Source organism: Heterodontus francisci, chromosome 31 (assembly GCF_036365525.1).
Source record: "Heterodontus francisci isolate sHetFra1 chromosome 31, sHetFra1.hap1, whole genome shotgun sequence".
Taxonomy (NCBI): Eukaryota; Metazoa; Chordata; class Chondrichthyes; order Heterodontiformes; family Heterodontidae; genus Heterodontus; species Heterodontus francisci.
The window spans coordinates 34,467,082-34,487,039 of NC_090401.1; the positions used below are offsets into that span (position 1 = coordinate 34,467,082).

General features: G+C 43.8%; 1 protein-coding gene across 1 annotated transcript in view; it reads left to right on the top strand.

Annotated features, from left to right (window-relative positions):
• Positions 1-19,958, top strand: part of LOC137347131 (microtubule-actin cross-linking factor 1-like) — a 441,060-nt gene that overhangs the window by 281,374 nt on the left and 139,728 nt on the right. Inside the window, 3 exon segments of the mRNA XM_068011260.1 lie at positions 11,067-11,266; positions 11,745-12,237; positions 13,933-15,404. Of these exon segments, the coding sequence (XP_067867361.1) occupies positions 11,067-11,266; positions 11,745-12,237; positions 13,933-15,404 (2,165 nt within the window).

A 19,958-nucleotide genomic window follows, 5' to 3' on the forward strand; every position in this document is an offset into this window, starting at 1 on the left:
ACCTTCTCGAAAAACTCAATAAGGTTTGTGAGGCACGACCTACCCGTCACAAAACCGTGCTGACTATCGCTAATGAACTTATTCTTTTCAAGATGATTATAAATCCTGTCTCTTATAACCTTTTCCAACATTTTACCCACAACCGAAGTAAGGCTCACAGGTCTATAATTACCAGGACTGTCTCTACTCCCCTTCTTGAACAAGGGGACAACATTTGCTATCCTCCAGTCTTCCGGCACTATTCCTGTCGACAATGACGACATAAAGATCAAGGACAAAGGCTCTGCAATCTCCTCCCTGGCTTCCCAGAGAATCCTAGGATAAATCCCATCTGGCCCAGAGGACTTGTCTATTTTCACACTTTCCAAAATTGCTAACACCTCCTCCTTGTGAACCTCAATCCCATCTAACCTCGTAGTCTGAATCTCAGTATTCTCCTCGACAACATTTTCTTTCTCTACTGTAAATACTGACGAAAAATATTCATTTAACGCTTCCCCTATCTCCTCTGATTCCACACACAACTTCCCACTACTATCCTTGATTGGCCCTAATCTAACTCTAGTCATTCTTTTATTCCTGATATACCTATAGAAAGCCTTAGGGTTTTCCTTGATCCTATCCGCCAATGACTTCTCGTGTCCTCTCCTTGCTCTTCTTAGCTCTCCCTTTAGATCCTTCCTGGCTAGCTTGTAACTCTCAAGCGCCCTAACTGAGCCTTCACGTCTCATCCTAACATAAGCCGCCTTCTTCCTCTTGACAAGCGCTTCAACGTCTTTAGTAAACCACGGCTCCCTCGCTCGACAACTTCCTCCCTGCCTGACAGGTACATACTTATCAAGGACACGCAGTAGCTGCTCCTTGAATAAGCTCCACATTTCGATTGTGCCCATCCCCTGCAGTTTCCTTCCCCATCCTACGCATCCTAAATCTTGCCTAATCGCATCATAATTTCCTTTCCCCAACCTGTCCCTGCCCATCGCTAAGGTAAACCTAACCGAATTGTGATCACTATCACCAAAGTGCTCACCTACATCTAAATCTAACACCTGGCCGGGTTCATTACCCAGTACCAAATCCAATGTGGCATCGCCCCTGGTTGGCCTGTCTACATACTGTGTCAGAAAACCCTCCTGCACACACTGGACAAAAACTGACCCATCTAAAGTACTCGAACTATAGTATTTCCAGTCAATATTTGGAAAGTTAAAGTCCCCCATAACAACTACCTTGTTACTCTCGCTCCTGTCGAGAATCATCTTCGCTATCCTTTCCTCTACATCTCTGGAACTATTCGGAGGTCTATAGAAGACTCCCAACAGGGTGACCTCTCCTCTCCTGTTTCTAACCTCGGCCCATACTACCTCAGTAGACGAGTCCTCAAACGTCCTTTCTGCCGCTGTAATACTCTCCTTGATTAACAATGCCACACCCCCCCCCCCCCCCCTTTACCATCTTCTCTGTTCTTACTGAAACATCTAAATCCCGGAACCTGCAACATCCATTCCTGCCCCTGCTCTACCCATGTCTCCGAAATGGCCACAACATCGAGATCCCAGGTACCAACCCATGCTGCAAGCTCACCCACCTTAATCCGGATGCTCCTGGCGTTGAAGTAGACACACTTTAAACCAAGTTCTTGCTTGCCAGTGCCCTCTTGCGTCCTTGTAACCTTATCCCTGACCTCACTACTCTCAACATCCTGTACACTGGAACTACAATTTAGGTTCCCATTCCCCTACTGAATTAGTTTAAACCCCCCCAAAGAGCACTAGCAAATCTCTTTCCCCCCCCCCCCCCACCCCAGGATATTGGTACCCCTCTGGTTCAGGTGAAGACAATCCTGTTCGAGGGATCATCAGATGAGGCTATATAGGTTGAACTAAGGAACAAAAAAGGAGACATCACACTTCTGGGAGCATACTATAGATCTCCAAATAGTTTGACAGAGATAGAAGAGTAAATTTGTTGGCAAACTTCTGACAAATGCAAAAACAATAAGACAGTAATCGTGAGAAATTTCAATTATCCTAATATTAACTGGGAAACAGTCAGTGTAAAAGGTACAGAGGGCACAGAATTTCTAAATTGTACTCAGGAGAACTTTTTTAGCCAGTATGTGACAACACAGCAAGAGAGAGGACAATTCTGGATTGAGTTTTAGGGAACGAAGCTGGGCAGGTGGAAGGAGTTTCAGTGGGAGAGCACTTCTGTGGTAGAAGTCATAATTCAGTTAGGTTTGGCATGGTTATGGAAAAGACAAAGATAAAATAGGATTAAAGATTCTAAATGGGGGGGGGGAGAAAGGCCAATTTTACTAGGCTGAGAAGTGGGCTGGAATTTTACACTCCCTCCAAAGAGTGAGAAAGTGGCGGGGGGGCGGGGGAACGTAAAATGGAGTGGGAGGCTCGAGGGGTCCTTCCCGACCCGCTCCTGCCTCCACCGCCACTTTACGCAGGGCAGCGGTGGCAAAAAACGGCCTGCCCACCCCAGGCCAATCAAGGCTCTTAGTTGGCCACTTAAGGGCCTCCATCCGCCGCCAAGGGGATTTTACCCGTGGCTGGTCAGGCGGCCCAGGCCCGAGTAAAGCCACCTGACAAAAGCAGGCAGCTCTGGCCCTCCCGTCCCCCTGAACGACCACCCTTGCCTCACTGGGGCCCGACCAATCACCCGTGGTCAAGTACCAAAACTTAACTTTGTTCTCCAGGTTCCCCGACATCACCTTGATGAAGCTGGGCTGCAGTCCCAGCTGTGGCCACCGCACCCTGTGGCGCTGCTGGGACAAAGAGCTGCCAGCCGGCTGATTGCCCTGCAGGTGGAAGTCCCGCCTCGGAACAAATAAAGGCCTGTGAACTGCAAAATACAGATCAGATCCCCAGGCCAGGCGGAAGCTTGTTTGCCACTGACTTTTCAGTCGGTGGATGGTTCCCGTCTGCCGAGAGAAAAATCCTGGCTGTGATTTAGCAAAAGTGGACTGGAAACAGCTACGTGAAGGTAAATCATTGTCGGAGTAATGGGAGATATTCAAGAAGATTCAAGGGGTTTAGGATAAACATGTTCCCACAAAGAGAAAGGGTGGGAGAGCCAAATCTAGAGCTCCAAGGATGACATGGTGCCTAGAGGGTAAGATGGGGCAAAAAAAGGGAAGCTTATTCAAACACCAAGAGCTTAATACTGCAGAAAGCCTAGAGGAGTACAGAAAGTGCAGGGGTGAAATTAAAAGGGAAATCAGAAAGCAAAGAGAGGGCATGAAAAAAATACTGGTGAGTAAAATTAAGAAAAATTCAGAGAATTTTTTTATATGTACATAAAGAGCAAGAGGATAACTCAGGAAAGAGTAGGGCCTATCAGGGACCAAAAAGATAACCTGTGTGTGGAGGCAGAGGATGTGGGTAACGTTCTTAATAAATACTTTGCGGCTGTCTTTAGATAAAAGGGAGTCGATGATAATATCACAGTTAAGGAGGAAGAGTATAAAATATTGGATGAAATAAATATTGTAAGATGGGAAGTATTACAGCCTTGGTTCAAGCATGGAAAAAAGAGCTGAACTCGAGAGGTGAGGTGAGAGCGACTGCCCTTGACATCAAGGCAGCATTTTTTAACCGAGTATGGCACCAAGGAGCCCTAGCAAAACTGGAGTCAATGGGAATCAGGGAAAACTCGTCGTTGGTTGGAGTCATACCTAGCGGAAAGGGCAATGGTTGTGGTTGTTGGAGGTCAATTATCTCAGCTCCAGGACATCACTGTAGGAGTTCCTCAGGGTGGTGTCCTAGGCCCAACCATCTTAAGCTGCTTCATCAATGGCCTTCCTTCAATCATGAGGTCAGAAGTGGGGATATTTGCTGCTGATTGCACAATGTTCAGCATCATTCGTGACTCCTCAGATACTGAAGCAGTCTGTGTAGAAATGCAGCAAGACCTGGACAATATCCAGGCTTGGGCTGCTAAGTGGCAAGTAGCATTTGCGCCACACAAGTGCCAGGCAATGACCATCTCCAGCAAGAGAGAATCTAACCATCTCCCCTTGACATTCAATGGCATTACGATTGCTGAATCCCCCACTATCAACAATCGAACAGGAGTAGCCATATAAATACAGTGACTACAAGAGCAGGTCAGAGGCTAGGAATCCTGCAGCAAGTAACTCTCCTCCGGACTCCTCAAAGCCTGTCCACCATCTACAAGGCACAAGTCAGGAGTGTGATGGAAAATGCTTCACTTTCCTGGATGGCTCCAACAACATTCAAGAAGCTCAACACCAACCAGGACAAAGCAGCCCACTTGATTGGCACCCCATCCTCAAACATTCACTCCCTCTACCACCGACGCGCAGTGACAGCAGTGTGTGTCATCTACAAGATGCACTGCAGCAACACACCAAGGCTTCTTGGACACTACCTTCCAAACCCATGACCTCTATCACCGAGAAAGACAAGGGCAGCAAATGCATGGGGACACCACCACCTGCAAGTTCCCTTCCAAGCCCCACACCATCCTGACATGGAATTATATCGCCATTCCTTCACGATCACTGGGTCAAAATCCTGGAACTCCCTTCCTTATGATACTGTGGGTATACCTACTCAACATGGACTGCAGCAGTTCAAGAAGGCGGCTCAGCACCACCTTCTCCAGGGCAATTAGGAATGAACAATAAATGCTGTCCGAGCCAGCGACGCCCACATCCCGTGAACGAATTTTTAAAAATGGGTTCGACATCTTTGAAAGTAGATAAATCACCAGGTCCGGATGCATTATATATCCAAGATTGTTAAAGGAATCAAGGGAGGAAATTGTGGATGTTCCCTGGCTACAGCAGTGGTACCAGAGGATTGGAGGACTGCCAATGTTGTGCCACTGATTAAAAAAGTGAGGAAGGGATAATCTGAGTAATAATAAGCCAGTTCGCTTAACATTGGTTGTGGGCAAATTATTGCAATCAATTCTCTGGGACAGTATAAACCTTCATTTAAAAAGGCATGGATTAATCAAGGAAAGTCAGCAGGGATTTGTTAAGGGGCGGTCATGTCTGACTAACTTGATTGAATGTTTTGAGGAGATGACAAGGTTGATGAGGACAATGTGGTGGGTGTAGTCTACATGGATTTTAGCAAAGTTTTTGACAAGGTCCCACATGGCAGGCTGGTCAAAAAAGTGAAAGCCCTTCGGATCCAAGGGAGAGTGGCAAATTGGATCCAAAATTGACTCAATGGCAGGAAGCAAACGGAGATGGTTGACGGGTATTTTTGCAACTGGAAGGCTGTCACCAGTGGGGTTCCGCAGGGGTCAGTACTCGGTCCCTTGCTTTTTGCAGCTGAGATCAATGATTTAGACTTAATTTTAGGCACATGATAAAGAAGTTTGCAGATGATACAGAAAATGACCCTGTGGTTGACAGTGAGGGGGGAAAGCTTTACACTGCAGGACGAAAATAGATGGTCTGGTCAGTTGGGCAGAGAAGTGGAAAATGGAATTCAATCTGGAGAAGTGTGAGGTAATGCATTTTCCAAGGTGCAACAAGGCAAGGGACTACACAATAAATGTGGGAATACTGAGTAGTATGGAAGAACAGAGAGACCTTGGAGTGTATGTCCACAGATCCTTAAAGATAGCAGGACAGGCCCATCATGGTTACGAAGGGATATGGTATGCTTTCCTTTATTAGCCAAAGCCTAGAATATAAGAGCAGGGAGGTTATGCTAGAACTATAAACAAAACTAGTCTGAGCATAGCTTGCGTACTGCGTACAACTCTGGTCACCACATTACAGGAAAAATGTGATTGCACTGGAGAGAGTGCAGAGAGCGTCTACGAGGACATTGCCAGGACTGGAAAATTTTAGCTATCAGGAAAGATAGGATAGGCTGGGGTTGTTTTCCTTGGAACAGGAGGCTGAGGAGTGACTTAATTGAGGTATGTAAAATTATGAGGAGGCTAGATAAAGTTAATAGGGACTACCTATTTACCTTAGCAGAGGGCTCAAAATTCAGGGGTCATAGATTTAAAGTAATTACTAGAAGGATTAGAGGGGCGATGAAGCAGTTTTTCATCCAGATGGTGGTCAGATGGGGCGGCGCAGTGGTTAGCACCGCAGCCTCACAGCTCCAGCGACCCGGGTTCAATTCTGGGTACTGCCTGTGTGGAGTTTGCAAGTTCTACCTGTGTCTGCGTGGGTTTCCTCCGGGTGCTCCGGTTTCCTCCCACATGCCAAAGACCTGCAGGTTGATAGGTTAATTGGCCATTATAAATTGCCCCTAGTATCGGTAGGTGGTCGGAAAATATAGGGACAGGTGGGGATGTGGTAGGAATATGGGATTAGTGTAGGATTAGTATAAATGGGTGGTTGATGGTCGGCACAGACTTGGTGGGCCGAAGGGCCTGTTTCAGTGCTGTATCTCTAAACTAAACTAAACTAGAACCTGGAACTCACTGAAAGGATGTTAAGGACAGAAACTCTCAACATTTAAAAAGTACTAATATGTCTGCTTGAAGAGCCGTGAGCTGCAGGGCTGCAGACCAAATGCAGGAAGGTGAGATTAGGCTGGGGAGCTTTTCGTTTTTGACATGGACGCAATGGGTGTAAATTTTGTATTGTAAATTTTCTATGATTCTATATCTTCCAGATATTCTCCTTTATGAAAAAATGTTATATAGGTTTTAAAGGATTGTTTTACGGTCTTATTCTTCTTTGCTTAAAAATAGATCATAATTTTAAAAGTGAGCTCTGCACACCTGAACCAATTTGTTCTAGTTCTTTGATCTAATCGTCTGAGGAAAATAACATTGTTTTTGCTTCCCTTCAAGTTACTTCATAAATTTTTGTTAATGTATATATGCAGAAATTTCCTCAAATTAAGGATTGTTTAAAAATTACATCAGTTAAATTATACCAGGAAAGCCCCAGGTTTGATCCCTGGTTCATCCCAAATTAGGACAGAAAATTCAAATCCGGAGAGAAGAAATTGGCTAGAGTAGCCTCTGTCATTGCTGTCCAGTGACACCTGCTGGATGTATATATGTGAATATCTTGGTGGAGTTGGAAGAGGGAGGACAAAAATGAATTGCTTTAGTTTTTGTGTGTAACAACATTATAAATACATTTCCTAAACACGTTTATGATGTCATTACGCACAGTGACCAGATTAATTTTCCCCTAAATTTAGGACAAGATTACATTCAGTTGTGATGATCTACACAGTGGAGTAGCAATTCTTTATTGACTGTATAAAATTGTCCATGATGAAAGCCACTTAGATCAACTAGTAGGGGTCCATTGTTTCCCATTAGGTTTTATCCCAACCTAAGTCACTGTACTCGGGGAAAGAGGGATAATGAGTGAGAATTAAGGAGAAAAAGTGACGTTACACTGACCAAGAACAAAGAACAGCACAGGAACAGGCCATTCGGCCCTCCAAGCCTGCGCCGATCTTGATGCCTGCCTAAACTAAAACCTTCTGCACTTCTGGGGACCGTATCCCTCTATTCCCATCCTATTCATGTATTTATCAAGATGCCTCTCAAACGTCATTATCATACCTACTTCCACCACCTCCCCCGGCAGCAAGTTCCAGGCGCTCACCACCCTCTGTGTAAAGAACTTGCCTCGCACATACCCTCTAAACTTTGCCCCTCTCACCTTAAACCTATGTCCCCGAGTAACTGACTCTTCCACCCTGGGAAAAAGCTTCTGAATATCCACTCTCCATGCCGCTCATAACTTTGTAAACATCTATCATGTCACCCCTCCATCTCCGTCGTTCCAGTGAAAACAATCCGAGTTTTTCCAACCTCTCCTCCTAGCTAATGCCCTCCAGACCAGGCAACATCCTGGTAAACCTCTTCTGTACCCTCTCCAAAGCCTCCACATCCTTCTGGTAGTGTGGCGACCAGAATTGCACGCAATATTCTAAGTGTGGCTTTAACTAAAGTTCTGTACAGCTGCAGCATGACTTGCCAATTTTTATACGCTATGCCCCGACTGATGAAGGCAAGCATGCCGTATGCCTTCTTGACTACCTTATCCACCTGCGTTGCCACTTTCAGTGACCTGTGGACCTGTACGCCCAGATCTCTGCCTGTCAATACTCCTAAGGGTTCTGCCATTTACTGTATACTTCCCACCTGCATTAGATCTTCCAAAATACATTACCTCACATTTGTCCGGATTAAACTCCATCTGCCATTTCTCCACCCAAGACTCCAACCGATCTATATCCTGCTGTATCCTCTGACAATCCTCATCACTATCCAACTCCACCAACCTTTGTGTCGTCCGCAAACTTACGAATCAGACCAGCTACATTTTCCTCCAAATCATTTATAGAAACGACAAAGAGCAAAGGTCCCAGCACTGATCCCTGCGGAAAAGCACCCTTCCACTGCTGGCCTCTGTCTTCTATGACAGAGCCAGTTCTGTATCCATCTTTGCCAGCTCTCCTCTGATCCCATGTGACTCCACCTTTTGTACCAGTCTGCCATGAGGGACCTTGTCAAAGGCTTTACTGAAGTCCATATAGATAACATCCACTGCCCTTCCTTCATCAATCATCTTTGTCACTTCCTCAAAAAACTCAATCAAATTAGTGAGACTCGCCCTCCCCTTCACAAAACCATGCTGCCTCTCGCTAATAAGTTTGTTTGTTTCCAAATGGGGGTAGATCCTATCCCGAAGAATCCTCTCTAATAATTTCCCTACCACTGACGTAAGGCTCACCGGCCTATAATTTCCTGGATTATCCTTGCTACCCTTCTTAAACAAAGGAACAACATTGGCTATTCTCCAGTCCTCTGGGACCTCACCTGTACCCAATGAGGATGCAAAGATTTCTGTCAAGGCCCCAGCAAATTTCTTCCCTTGCCTCCCTTAGTATTCTGGGGTAGATCCCATCAGGCCCTGGGGACTTATCTACCTTAATGCTTTGCAAGACACCCAACACCATCTCCTTTTTGATAATGAGATGACTGAGACTATCTACACTCCCTTCCCTAGGCTCATCATCCACCAAGTCCTCTTTGGTGAATACTGATGCAAAGTACTCATTTAGTACCTCGCCCATTTCCTCTGGCTCCACACATAGATTCCCTTCTCTGTCCTTGAGCGCGCCAACCCTTTCCCTAGTTACCCTCTTGCTCTTTATATACGTATAAAAAGCCTTGGGATTCTCCTTAATCCTGTTTGCCAATGACTTTTCATGACCCCTTTTAGCCCTCCTGACTCCTTGCTTAAGTTCCTTCCTACTTTCTTTATATTCCTCAAGGGCTTCGTCCGTTCCCAGCCTTCTAGCCCTTACGAATGCTTCCTTTTTCTTTTTGACTAGGCTCACAATATCCCGCGTTATCCAAGTTTCCCGAAACTTGCCAAACTTATCCTTCTTCCTCACAGGAACATGCTGGTCCTGGATTCTAATCAACTGACATTTGAAAGACTCCCAGATGTCAGATGTTGATTTACCCTCAAAACAGCCACCCCCAATCTAAATTCTTCAGTTCCTGCCTAATATTGTTATAATTAGCCTTCCCCCAATTTAGCACCTTCACCCGAGGACTACTCTTATCCTTATCCACAGTACCTTAAAACTTATGGAATTATGGTCACTGTTTTCGAAATGCTCCCCTACTGAAACTTCGACCACCTGGCCGGGCTCACTCCCCAATACCAGGTCCAGTACGGCCCCTTTCCCCAGTTGGACTATCTACATATTGTTTCAAGAGGCCCTCCTGGATGCTCCTTACAAATTCTGCCCCATCTAAGCCCCTAGCACTAAGTGAGTCCCAGTCAATATAGGGGATGTTAAAATCACCCACCACTACAACCCTGTTACCTTTACATCTTTCCAAAATCTGTCTACATATCTGCTCCTCTACCTCCCGCTGGCTGTTGGGAGGCCTGTAGAAAACCCCCAACATCATGACTGCATCCTTCCTATTTCTGAGCTCCACCCATATTGCCTCACTGCATGACCCCTCCGAGGTGTCCTCCCGCAGTGCAGCTGTGATATTCTCCTTAACAAGTAATGCAACTCCCTCACCCCTTTTACATCCCCCTCTATCCCGTCTGAAGCTTCTAAATCCTGGAACATTTAGCTGCCAATCCTGTCCTTCCCTCAACCAAGTCTCTGTAATAGTAACAACATCATAATTCCAAGTACTAATCCAAGCTCTAAGTTCATCTGCCTTACCTGTTATACTTCTCGCATTGAAACAAATGCACTGCAGACCACCAGTCCCGCTATTCTCCGCAACATCTCCCTGCCTGCTCTTCTTCTTAGTCTTACTGGCCTTATTTACTAGTTCGCCCTCATTTATTTCACTTGCTGTCCTACTGCTCCGGTTCCCACCCCCCTGCCACACTAGTTTAATCCCTCCCGAGTGACGCTAGCAAACCTCGCAGCCAGGATCTTTGTGCCCCCTCAAGTTTAGATGCAACCTGTCCTTCTTGTACAGGTCCCACCTCTCCCTGAAGAGATCCCAATGGTCCAGATATCTGAAACCCTCCCTTCTACACCAGCTGTTCAGCCACGTGTTTAGCTGCACTATCTTCCTATTTATAGCCTCACTGGCACGTGGCACAGGGAGTAATCCCGAGATTACAACCCTAGAGGTCCTGTCTTTTAACTTCTCCTACCTAACTCCCTAACCAAAGTGTCCAAGTCTCTGGTTCTTGAGTGACAAACACAGATTTGTGCAAAAATGCTGGGAGCTTCTGTTGAGTTTTCAGCCTCACTTAAGTGGGAAGATCTCAGTTCTCATCATGAACATATTTTATAAGACACTTTGAGGTGTGGTATATTTTTTGTTAATTTTAAGTCTACAGTTTGCTTTGGAAGCTAGATTGGCTACTTAGCCTAGGGTATTATTTTAACTATAGTTTTAAACCTGTTTTTATCAAATGTTGTTGATGTAGAATCTCATAGTATCAAACCATTTTGTATTATATTGCATGGCAAGTACAAAACATCTTAAGGTGATGCATTATGGTCTTGTCTATCAGCAGGAACCAATCTGTAAAGTAGTGCATGTATTTTCTCAGAATAAATCGTCATTGTCATCTGTAATTTGTTTAGAGTCAAAGTGGGCTCGTGCCAATCAGATGTTAACTGAGAGACAACAAAAACTTGAGGAATCAGCCAACTTGTTCTCAAGTTTCCAGAGCACAGAATCACAGCTCAGTCCTTGGCTATCAGAGAAGGAATTAATGATGAGCGTACTGGGTCCTCTATCGATTGATCCAAATATGCTCCGTGCTCAGAAACAACAAGTGCAGGTAAAATTTTAAAACTACAAACTTCAATTTTTTAAAATTCGTTCATGGGATGTGGGCATTGCTGACTAGGCTAGCATTTATTGCCCATCCCTAATTGCCCACTGAAGGCATTTAAGAATCAACCACATAGCTGTCGGTCTGGAGTCACATGTAGGCCAGACCAGGTAAGGATGGCAGGTTTGCTTCCTTAAAGGACATTAGTGAACCAGATCGGTTTTTACAACAATTGACAGTGGTTCCATGGGCACCATTAGACTAGCTTTTAATTCCAGAAATAACGGATTGAATTCAAATGTCACCATCTGCCATGGTGGGATTCGAACCACTGTCCCCAGAGCATTAGCCTAGGCGTCTGGATTACTGGTCCACTAATATTACCACTAAGGCACCGTCTCCCCATTATTTACTAATGCAATACAAAAGATTGAATAAAAAATGTTTTCTGGTATCTCTAATTAAAGTTTTTTGTTTGTGACAGTTTATGTTGAAAGAATTTGAGACTCGTAAACCACAGTATGAACAACTAAACAAAGCAGCACAGGGCATACTGTGTGCACCTGGAGATGTATCTCCTGACAGCCAGGTGAGGGACAAGCACAGAGCCATCAATAACAAATGGGATAAACTTACCAATCAGCTCAGCGGCCGTTCCAGTAAAATTGATCAAGCCATAGCCAAGAGTACACAGTATCAGGAGCTACTGCAGCAACTCACCGACAAAGTCAGGATTCTCGGTGATAAGCTAAATAGCCAATCTGTGATCAGCACACAGCCAGATGTTGTCAAGCAACAGCTTGAAGAAACTAGTGAAATTCGTTCAGATTTGGAACAGCAAAAGGAACAGATTGAAGAGGCACAAATTCTCTGCAGTGACCTGTCCTCCCTTATTGGTGAACAATATTTAAAGGATGAGCTTCGGAAGCGGCTGGAAGCAGTCCTGATGCCGTTTAATGGTCTTGAAGAAAGAGCAGGTTGGTATTGATACAGATGTAGTTACAGTATGCCAAAGAAAACTATTATAACATGATTTGAAACCAGTTCATCATCATCTGACCAAATGAAGTGACAAAACAGGTTCCTGTAATTTTTGAGCTTGTGAACTTAAGTTACTTCTATTACAGATTCATTCCACTCTTCTGTCACTATATGTGGAAACTGAGCTGAAACCCCTGTCAGAAACGCTTCCAATTGGCCAAATTCCTCAGGGGATGGAAGAGACCAACCTGATGCTTTTCAGCTAATTCTTTGTCTGAAGCTGAAGGTTTGCAGTCAGATTTACTCCATAATAACTGGGCTGATAGCCTCACTGTCATTACTATCCCAAAATCCAGGCTGTTCTTTTCCTGAGTAATTGGATATTTATTTGTTATTTACCTTGAAACTGTTACATCTGTTCAAAATGCATTCTAAATTGGATTTAATTTTAACTCCTGTTAATATTCCAATTTGCTTCCCTCTTCTGCCCTCCACTCAGAAGTTGATCATTTTTGGGCTGAATCTGCTCTCTGGCGCATCACTCAAATAAACAATCTCGGTGTGTGAACCCAGAGAGTGAGTGTTAGCAGCCTATTTAATTTTTACGTTTAAACCCAATCCTGTTCTCTCTCAATATCCACTTTCCACATGCACTTTCAGGTTGGCTTACAAGATAGTGAAAAGGAGTGAAAAATCTGGCTCTTTTTCTCCCCTTTTTCTAGCCCAGAAGCACTGAAATGAATTTTATCTTGCCAAATGACTTTCCAGGTAATATCAGCTAAATAAGCGCATGTTTGGGATTAAACCTGGGATGTTCTGCTCCATGTGCCCTAGTGCCATACTCGAGAGCACCTATAATTCAGAATCTTTTAATTATGCCTTCTGATTTGGGGCTTTATATCTATTTGAAACTGAGGTTTTTTTTTAAGAATGAATGAACTCGGTTGCAAGTAAATCGTACTTTCCTGGATAAAAATTACAGTCAGAAAACTCCAGGTGTAGTCAGCAAAACAAATTTGGAAGGAGCAAATAAAATACTTTTAGCAAACCGTGAATGCTCACAACTGTCTTCATAAAGTACAATGCTAAAGTAGTTGAAGTGCATTATTGACTATATACATAGTTTCCATCAGCTAAGAGTAAATTTTGTGTCAAATGTTATCCGTCATTATGCAGAGAAAATTAGATTGCTCCTGCGGCGATTGGGGAAAGCATCTGCAAATCTCAATAGAACTGTATTTGGGAATCATTGACTGATTTTATTAATTTCAACCCAAATTTTGGACGACTTTCCAACTCTGAAATCAGCAGGTTGGATTATATACTCATTAACAACAAGAATGTTACATAATGCACAATGTATTATTCTAACGGTAAGGTTAAGACAACAAACCCTATCTTTCAGCCAGCACTGCCTCAAGTTATCAGACTTTGTTGTTTGCAAGTATGAAAAACAATGGATCGAAAAGGACCAGCTGGTGCATCATTATTAATTAAATAGTAAATAAAGTGTATATATGTGTAATATTACACTTGCTGGCAATTCCAGATTTGGAGTGCTTTTTAAAAATATTTTAAAGTCTCTATTTGCATTTCATTCACTTTGTGGAAAATTCAGAAAATATTACCTGATTCATATGTTTCAAAATTAGTTGGTAAATAACATGTTGCTTAATAATTGTTATGTACAGGTGATCGCATAAACCGACTTCAAACAACTCTGGCCAGTTCGCAGCAGTTCCAACAAACCTTTGATGAACTCAAGCTGTGGCTAAATGGTAAATGCAGTGAACATGCTCAGAGGCCTCTTGTGTCTGCAAAGCTTGATGTTTTACAGTCTCAGATAAGTGAGCAGGAGGAGTTCCAAAAAAGCCTCAATCAGCATTCGGGCTCCTATGAGATGGTCCTTGCTGAAGCGGAGTCTCTGTTTCGAAGTGCCCAACCTGGAGAAGAAAAGATAAACCTTCAGAGTCAGTTGTTAACCCTTAAAGGACAGTGGGATGAGCTAAGCAAGCAAGCAGCAGGCAGACATTCGAATCTCAAAGACTGCCTTCATAAAGCACAGAAGTACAGACAGTATGTGGAGGACTTGCTCCCATGGATAGAAGAATGTGAATTTAAAATTGAAGAACTGGTGATCACCATTGATCCAACACAAGTTAGCTCCTCTTTGGCTAGTGCTAAGGATCTACACCATGATGTGGAGAAACACCGTTCATTGGTGGAGATGATGAACACTACTGCTGACATTCTTGTAGATTCCTGTCAGGTCGATGAAGATCATGTTAGGGATGAAAAATCGGATATAAACCAAAGGATGGACCGTATAACAGAGAATCTTCAAACCAAAAGTGAATCAATAGAAGAAATGGCTCAAAGATTAAAGGAATTCCAAGACTCCCTCAGAAACATTCAGAAGAAACTTGATGGTACAAAACAGCAGCTTGAAATATATGACGCTCTTGGACTGCAAGTCTACAGTAATAAGAACTTGGAAAAGCTGAGGACACGGCAGGAATCTCTTCAAATCTTAGAGCCACAAGTTGACTATCTGAGAGATCTTGCCCAAGGACTGGTAGAAGATGCTCCTGATGGTGTAGATTCATCACAGCTCCTTCATCAAGCAGAAGTAGTTCAACAAGAATATGGTGATGTAAAACAGAGAGTGAATGAAAGCTGTTTGTCAATGGAAAACAAGCTTCAAGGAATTGGACATTTCCAGAACCGTGTACGAGAAATGTTTTCACATCTTGCAGACCTGGATGATGAACTAGACAGCATGAGTCCCATTGGGAGGGACCTGGACAGCCTGCAGTCACAGATTGATGATATTAAGCAATTTATGAGCAAACTTAAAGAACTAAAGAAAGATATTGAAACTTCAGAGAGCGAATGCAAACAGATGCTGGAGGTGGAAGGCAGTCCAGATCTACAAGGGCTGAAACGAGAGCTTGAAGCCTTGAACAAACAATGTGGTAAACTGCTGGAACGAGGGAGGAACAGACAAGAGCAAGTAGAGACGACTGTTTCACGTGTTGAAGATTTCTATGACAAACTCAAAGAACTGAATAGCCTCCTAACCAAAGCAGAAGAGGGTGAAGAATTGCAAGGGATGGTGGGAACAGAAGTTGATGTCATCAATCAGCAACTGGCAGACTTTAAGGTAAGGTTTATTTGAACTCAGCCCTTGGCACTTTTTGGAGGTCCCCAAAGTGAAAAAAGGTTCAAACTTTATTTCTGTATAGTATTTTTTATTTTTTTTTAAATTGCTACAACAGTTAATCAAATATTTGATTATAGTCTATTTATGTGTGGTCCTGCTCCTGTATCAGCCAGAACTTGCATCTCACTGTTGCTTTATTATAGTGTATAAACTTGTGTTTTTGTGGCTATGTCTGTATTGAAAATCAATATCTGCTCTCAGATACTGCTCCCATGCTCTAACGTGCTGGAACTTCTGCTATAGATGATTGACGGTGCTATACATTGTGGGCAGGAATTTTCATAAAATCATAAACACCCGCTGGAAGTGTGTCGTTTTGTCAGTCACTGCAGTGGCTCCAGAAGGCAGGAGATTGCGATTGGTACTTGAAGGCAGTCAGGAGGCATGTTTTTGTAGTTCTGGAGAAGCTAAGAGCAGCTATTTTGTAGGGGAAAGTGAAGAAACTGAGCAATACTTTGGTTGGGGGGTGGTGGGGGGGAGGGAAGGGAAGTAAGTGAAAGGCAGAGCCAGCAATTTGTGGAGAGAGTGTGCAGAAGCTGAAAGTGCTTCAGTAAGGAGGTGATGGGGAGAAGTAAGAAGCAGTGGAGGAGGAAAAAGAGAACCTAGAAGCAGATTGTTTTGTGGAAGGGGGGATGATATAGGGAATCGAGGGAGGCAACAGGAGAATCCAGGAACAGCACTTTGGGTGGGGGGGGTGGGATTCAAGGAAACAGAAGCCATGACTGGTGCTTTGGTTTTGGGCAAAGAAGAGGGAGATGGTTGTAAGGCCAGGAATGACAATTTTGGGGGGAGTAGAGGCAAGGTGCAGTGATTGGAGAATGGGTGTAAATCCAGGAGCATCACTTTGGGGTAATAGGAGAGAAGCCAGGAACAGCTTTTTGTGAAGTGGAAAGGTAGTGGAAAGTACATTAATTGGAGGTGGCTCTTTCCCCAAAGCCCTGCAGATTTTTTCACTTCAGGTTTTTAGCCAATTTCCTTTTGAAAGTTATTATTGAATCTGCTTCCATCACCCTTTCAAGAGGTGCATTCCAGATCCTCATAACTCACTGCATAATTAGCTTTGCCGTGTCACCTCAGGTTCTTCTGCTAATTGCCTTAAATTTGTGTCCTTTGGTTACTCACCCTCTGCCACTGGAAATAGTTTCTCCCTATTTACGCTATTAAACTTTTCATGATTTTTAAGACTTCTATCAAATGGGGCCAAGCCAATGTTTTATAGCTTCCTTGGTTTTGTACTGTATGTATCTATTTATAAAGCCAATGATCCTGAATGCCTTTTTAACGGCCTTCTCAACTTGTACTGCTGCCTTGTGTTTGTACACCCTGAGGTGTCTGTCTGCACCTTTCTTAAAATGTGAAATATACTGCCTCCTTATGTTCCAACCAAAATATATCTCTTCATACTTCTGTGTTTAATTGCATCTGCTGTGTGCCTGTCCATTTTACCATGACCTCCAGAAGTCTCTTGCTATCCCCCTCACTGCTTACCACAATTCTGAATTTCATGTCTTCTACAAACTTTGCAAATTATGCCCTGTATACCAAGTCCAGGTCATTAAAATATATCAAAAAGAACATTTGTCTCAACACTAACCTCTGGGGACAGCACACTTCCTTGCCTTAAAACACCATTACTCTGATTTCTATTCCCTTAGCTAATTTTGTTTGTATCCATACAGTCACTGCCCCTTTAATGCCATGGGCTTCAATTTTGCCAACAAGTCTGTCGTATGGTACTTCATCAAACTTCTTTTGAAAATTCATATGCACATCAGCCGCATTACCCTCATGCACCTCTCCATTACTCCACCAAAGAACTCAATCAAGTTAGTAAAACACGATTTACCTTTACTAAAGGTACCAGGCAGGCTTTCATTTATTCGACTGTACTTTTCCAAGTGCCAAGTAATTTTTTTTCCTGGATTAATGTTTTTAAAAGTTTCCCAACCACCGATGTTAGGCTGACTGGCCTGTAGTTGCTGGGTTTATCCCTCCCTTTTTTTGAACTGGGGTGTAACATTTGCAATCCTCCAGTCCTCTGGCACCACTCCCATATCCAAGAAGGATTGAAAGATTGTGTCCAGAGCCTCTCCAATTTCTACACTCCCTCAGCAACCTAGGATGCACTCCATCTGGATCAGGGGACTTTTCTACTTGAGTGGTTTTAAGTACCTTTTCTTTCTCAATTTTTATCTTGTCCTGTCCAGTTTCTCTACTACCTCCTCTTTTGCAGTTGACATTGGCAGCTTCTTTTTCTTTAATGAAGACAAATGCAAAGTACTCATTTAGTATCTCAGCGGTGCTCTCTGCCTCCACAAGAAGATCTCCTTTTTGGTCCTGAATTGGCCCCATCCTTCCTTTGACTACCCTTTTATTAGTTATAGATTTATAAAAGATTTCCGTGGCCCCTTTAAGTTATCTATTGATCTGTTCTTACCTATTCATTCTCTGCCTCTCTTATTTCTGTTAGAGTTCTCCCTTATACTTTTTGTACTCCGTTTGGTTCCCACTGAATTATGAACCTGACATTTATCATGAGCCTCCTTTTTTCTGTTTCATTTCAATCTCTATCTTTAATCATCCAGGGAGTTCTAGGTTTGGATGCCTTTCCTTCTCCCTGCACCCCCCCCCCCCCCCCCCTCCCATAGGAAGGTGTCTAGTATGTACCTGATTTATCTTCTCTTTGAAGGCTTCCCATTGCTCATTCACTGTTTTACCTGCCAATCTTTGATTCTTATCCACCTAGGTCAGATCTCTTTTCGACTCACTGAAATTAGCCTTTCTCCAGTTGTATCTATTATTTCATGTCCTTTTTTATAACTACTCTAAACCTAATGAAATTGTGATCACTGTTGTGATCCCAAATGCTCGTCCACTGAAACATGCTCCACTTGCCTCACTTCATTCCCCAAAATTAGATCTCAACTGCCAGACACATTGGGGCGAATTTTTAAACAGCCACGCACCAGAGGCGAAAGGGCCCACAATTTCCCGGCACCAGCCGGCATGTTGGTTTGCATGTTCCTGCATCCAGGCCTTTTTAGAAGTGGATGGTTGGGGGTGGGTGATGGCTACCTGCCCACAAGTAGAGGCTAGCCGATTAAGGCTCTTGAAGAGCCTATTAAGGGCACTGCAGACACCAACTGGATTTTCTAGGCGGCAGTCAGGCTCCCTGCTGAGGCGAAATCCCAGCCGATGAATGGAGGCGGCCTCGCAACGGCAGACTGAAGGCGAGTGCTCCATCTAGCACTTTTAGCCCCCGCCACGCCAGCTGGTTCCCGCTCCACAAAACCGTCTGGCAGCTATAGCCAGTATAGATTTCACCTTTGTTAAAGGCTCTTCAGAGGGCACCTCCATCTTGAGGTGCCCTCACTCTCCTATGTACATCTGCAGCACCCACCTCTGGTGGTGAGGCTGCCAATCTCTCAGGGCTGGAAGGGCTCCTATTGGCCCTCCAGCCTCGGGCACACCTGCTGTCCTTAATTGGACAGCGAGCACACAGCCTGGCCACTAATTGGCCTGCTGATCAAAAATCGTGCCGGGCTTAAGGCACTAACACAATGCAGGATCAAGACCTGGAAATGTGCCTGACACTGGGCTCCCGACCCCAGAATAAAAATCCAGCCCATTGTTTTCTTTTCATACACAGGTGCAGACTTCAGTCCAAAACTATTGCATTCATTATTCTTGGGGTCACATTATTTAATGCAATACCTAGATAGCTTCAAAATGAAGTTTGTACTTCTTAGGAATTATGGCAAGCCAGATTTCTATTCTAAAGCTGGTAGACTGATTACGTACGAACATACGAATTAGGAGCAGGAGTAAGCCACCCGACCCCTCAAGCCTGCTCCACCATTCAATAAGTTCATGGTTGAATTGATTACTCCACATTTCCACCTGCCCCTGATAACCTTCCTCCCCCTTGCTCATCAAGAATCTATCTATCTCTGCCTTAAAAATATTCAAAGACTCTGCTTCCACTTCCTTTTGAGGATGAGAATTCCAAAGAGTCACGACCCTCAGAGAAAAAATTTCTCCTCATCTCTGTCTTAAATGGGCGACCCCTTACTTTTAAACAGTGACCCCCAGTTCCAGATTCTCCCACAATGGGAAACATCCTTTCCGCATCCACCCTGTCAAAACCCCTCAGGATCCTATATGTTTCAGTCAAGTTGCCTCCTACTCTTATTAACTCCAATGGATACAAGCCTACCCTGTCCAATCTTTCTTCATAAGACAGCCCACCCATTCCAGATATTAGTCTAGTAAACCTTCTCTGTACTGCCTCCAACGCATTTACATCCTTCCTTAAATAAGGAGTCCAGTACTGTACACAGTACTCCAGTACTGTACACAGTACTCCAGATGTGGTCTTACCAATGCCCTGTATAGCTGAAGCATAACCTTCCTAGTTTTGTATTCAATTCCCCTCATGATAAATGATAACATTCTATTAGCTTTCCTAATTACGTGCTGTACCTGCATGCTAAC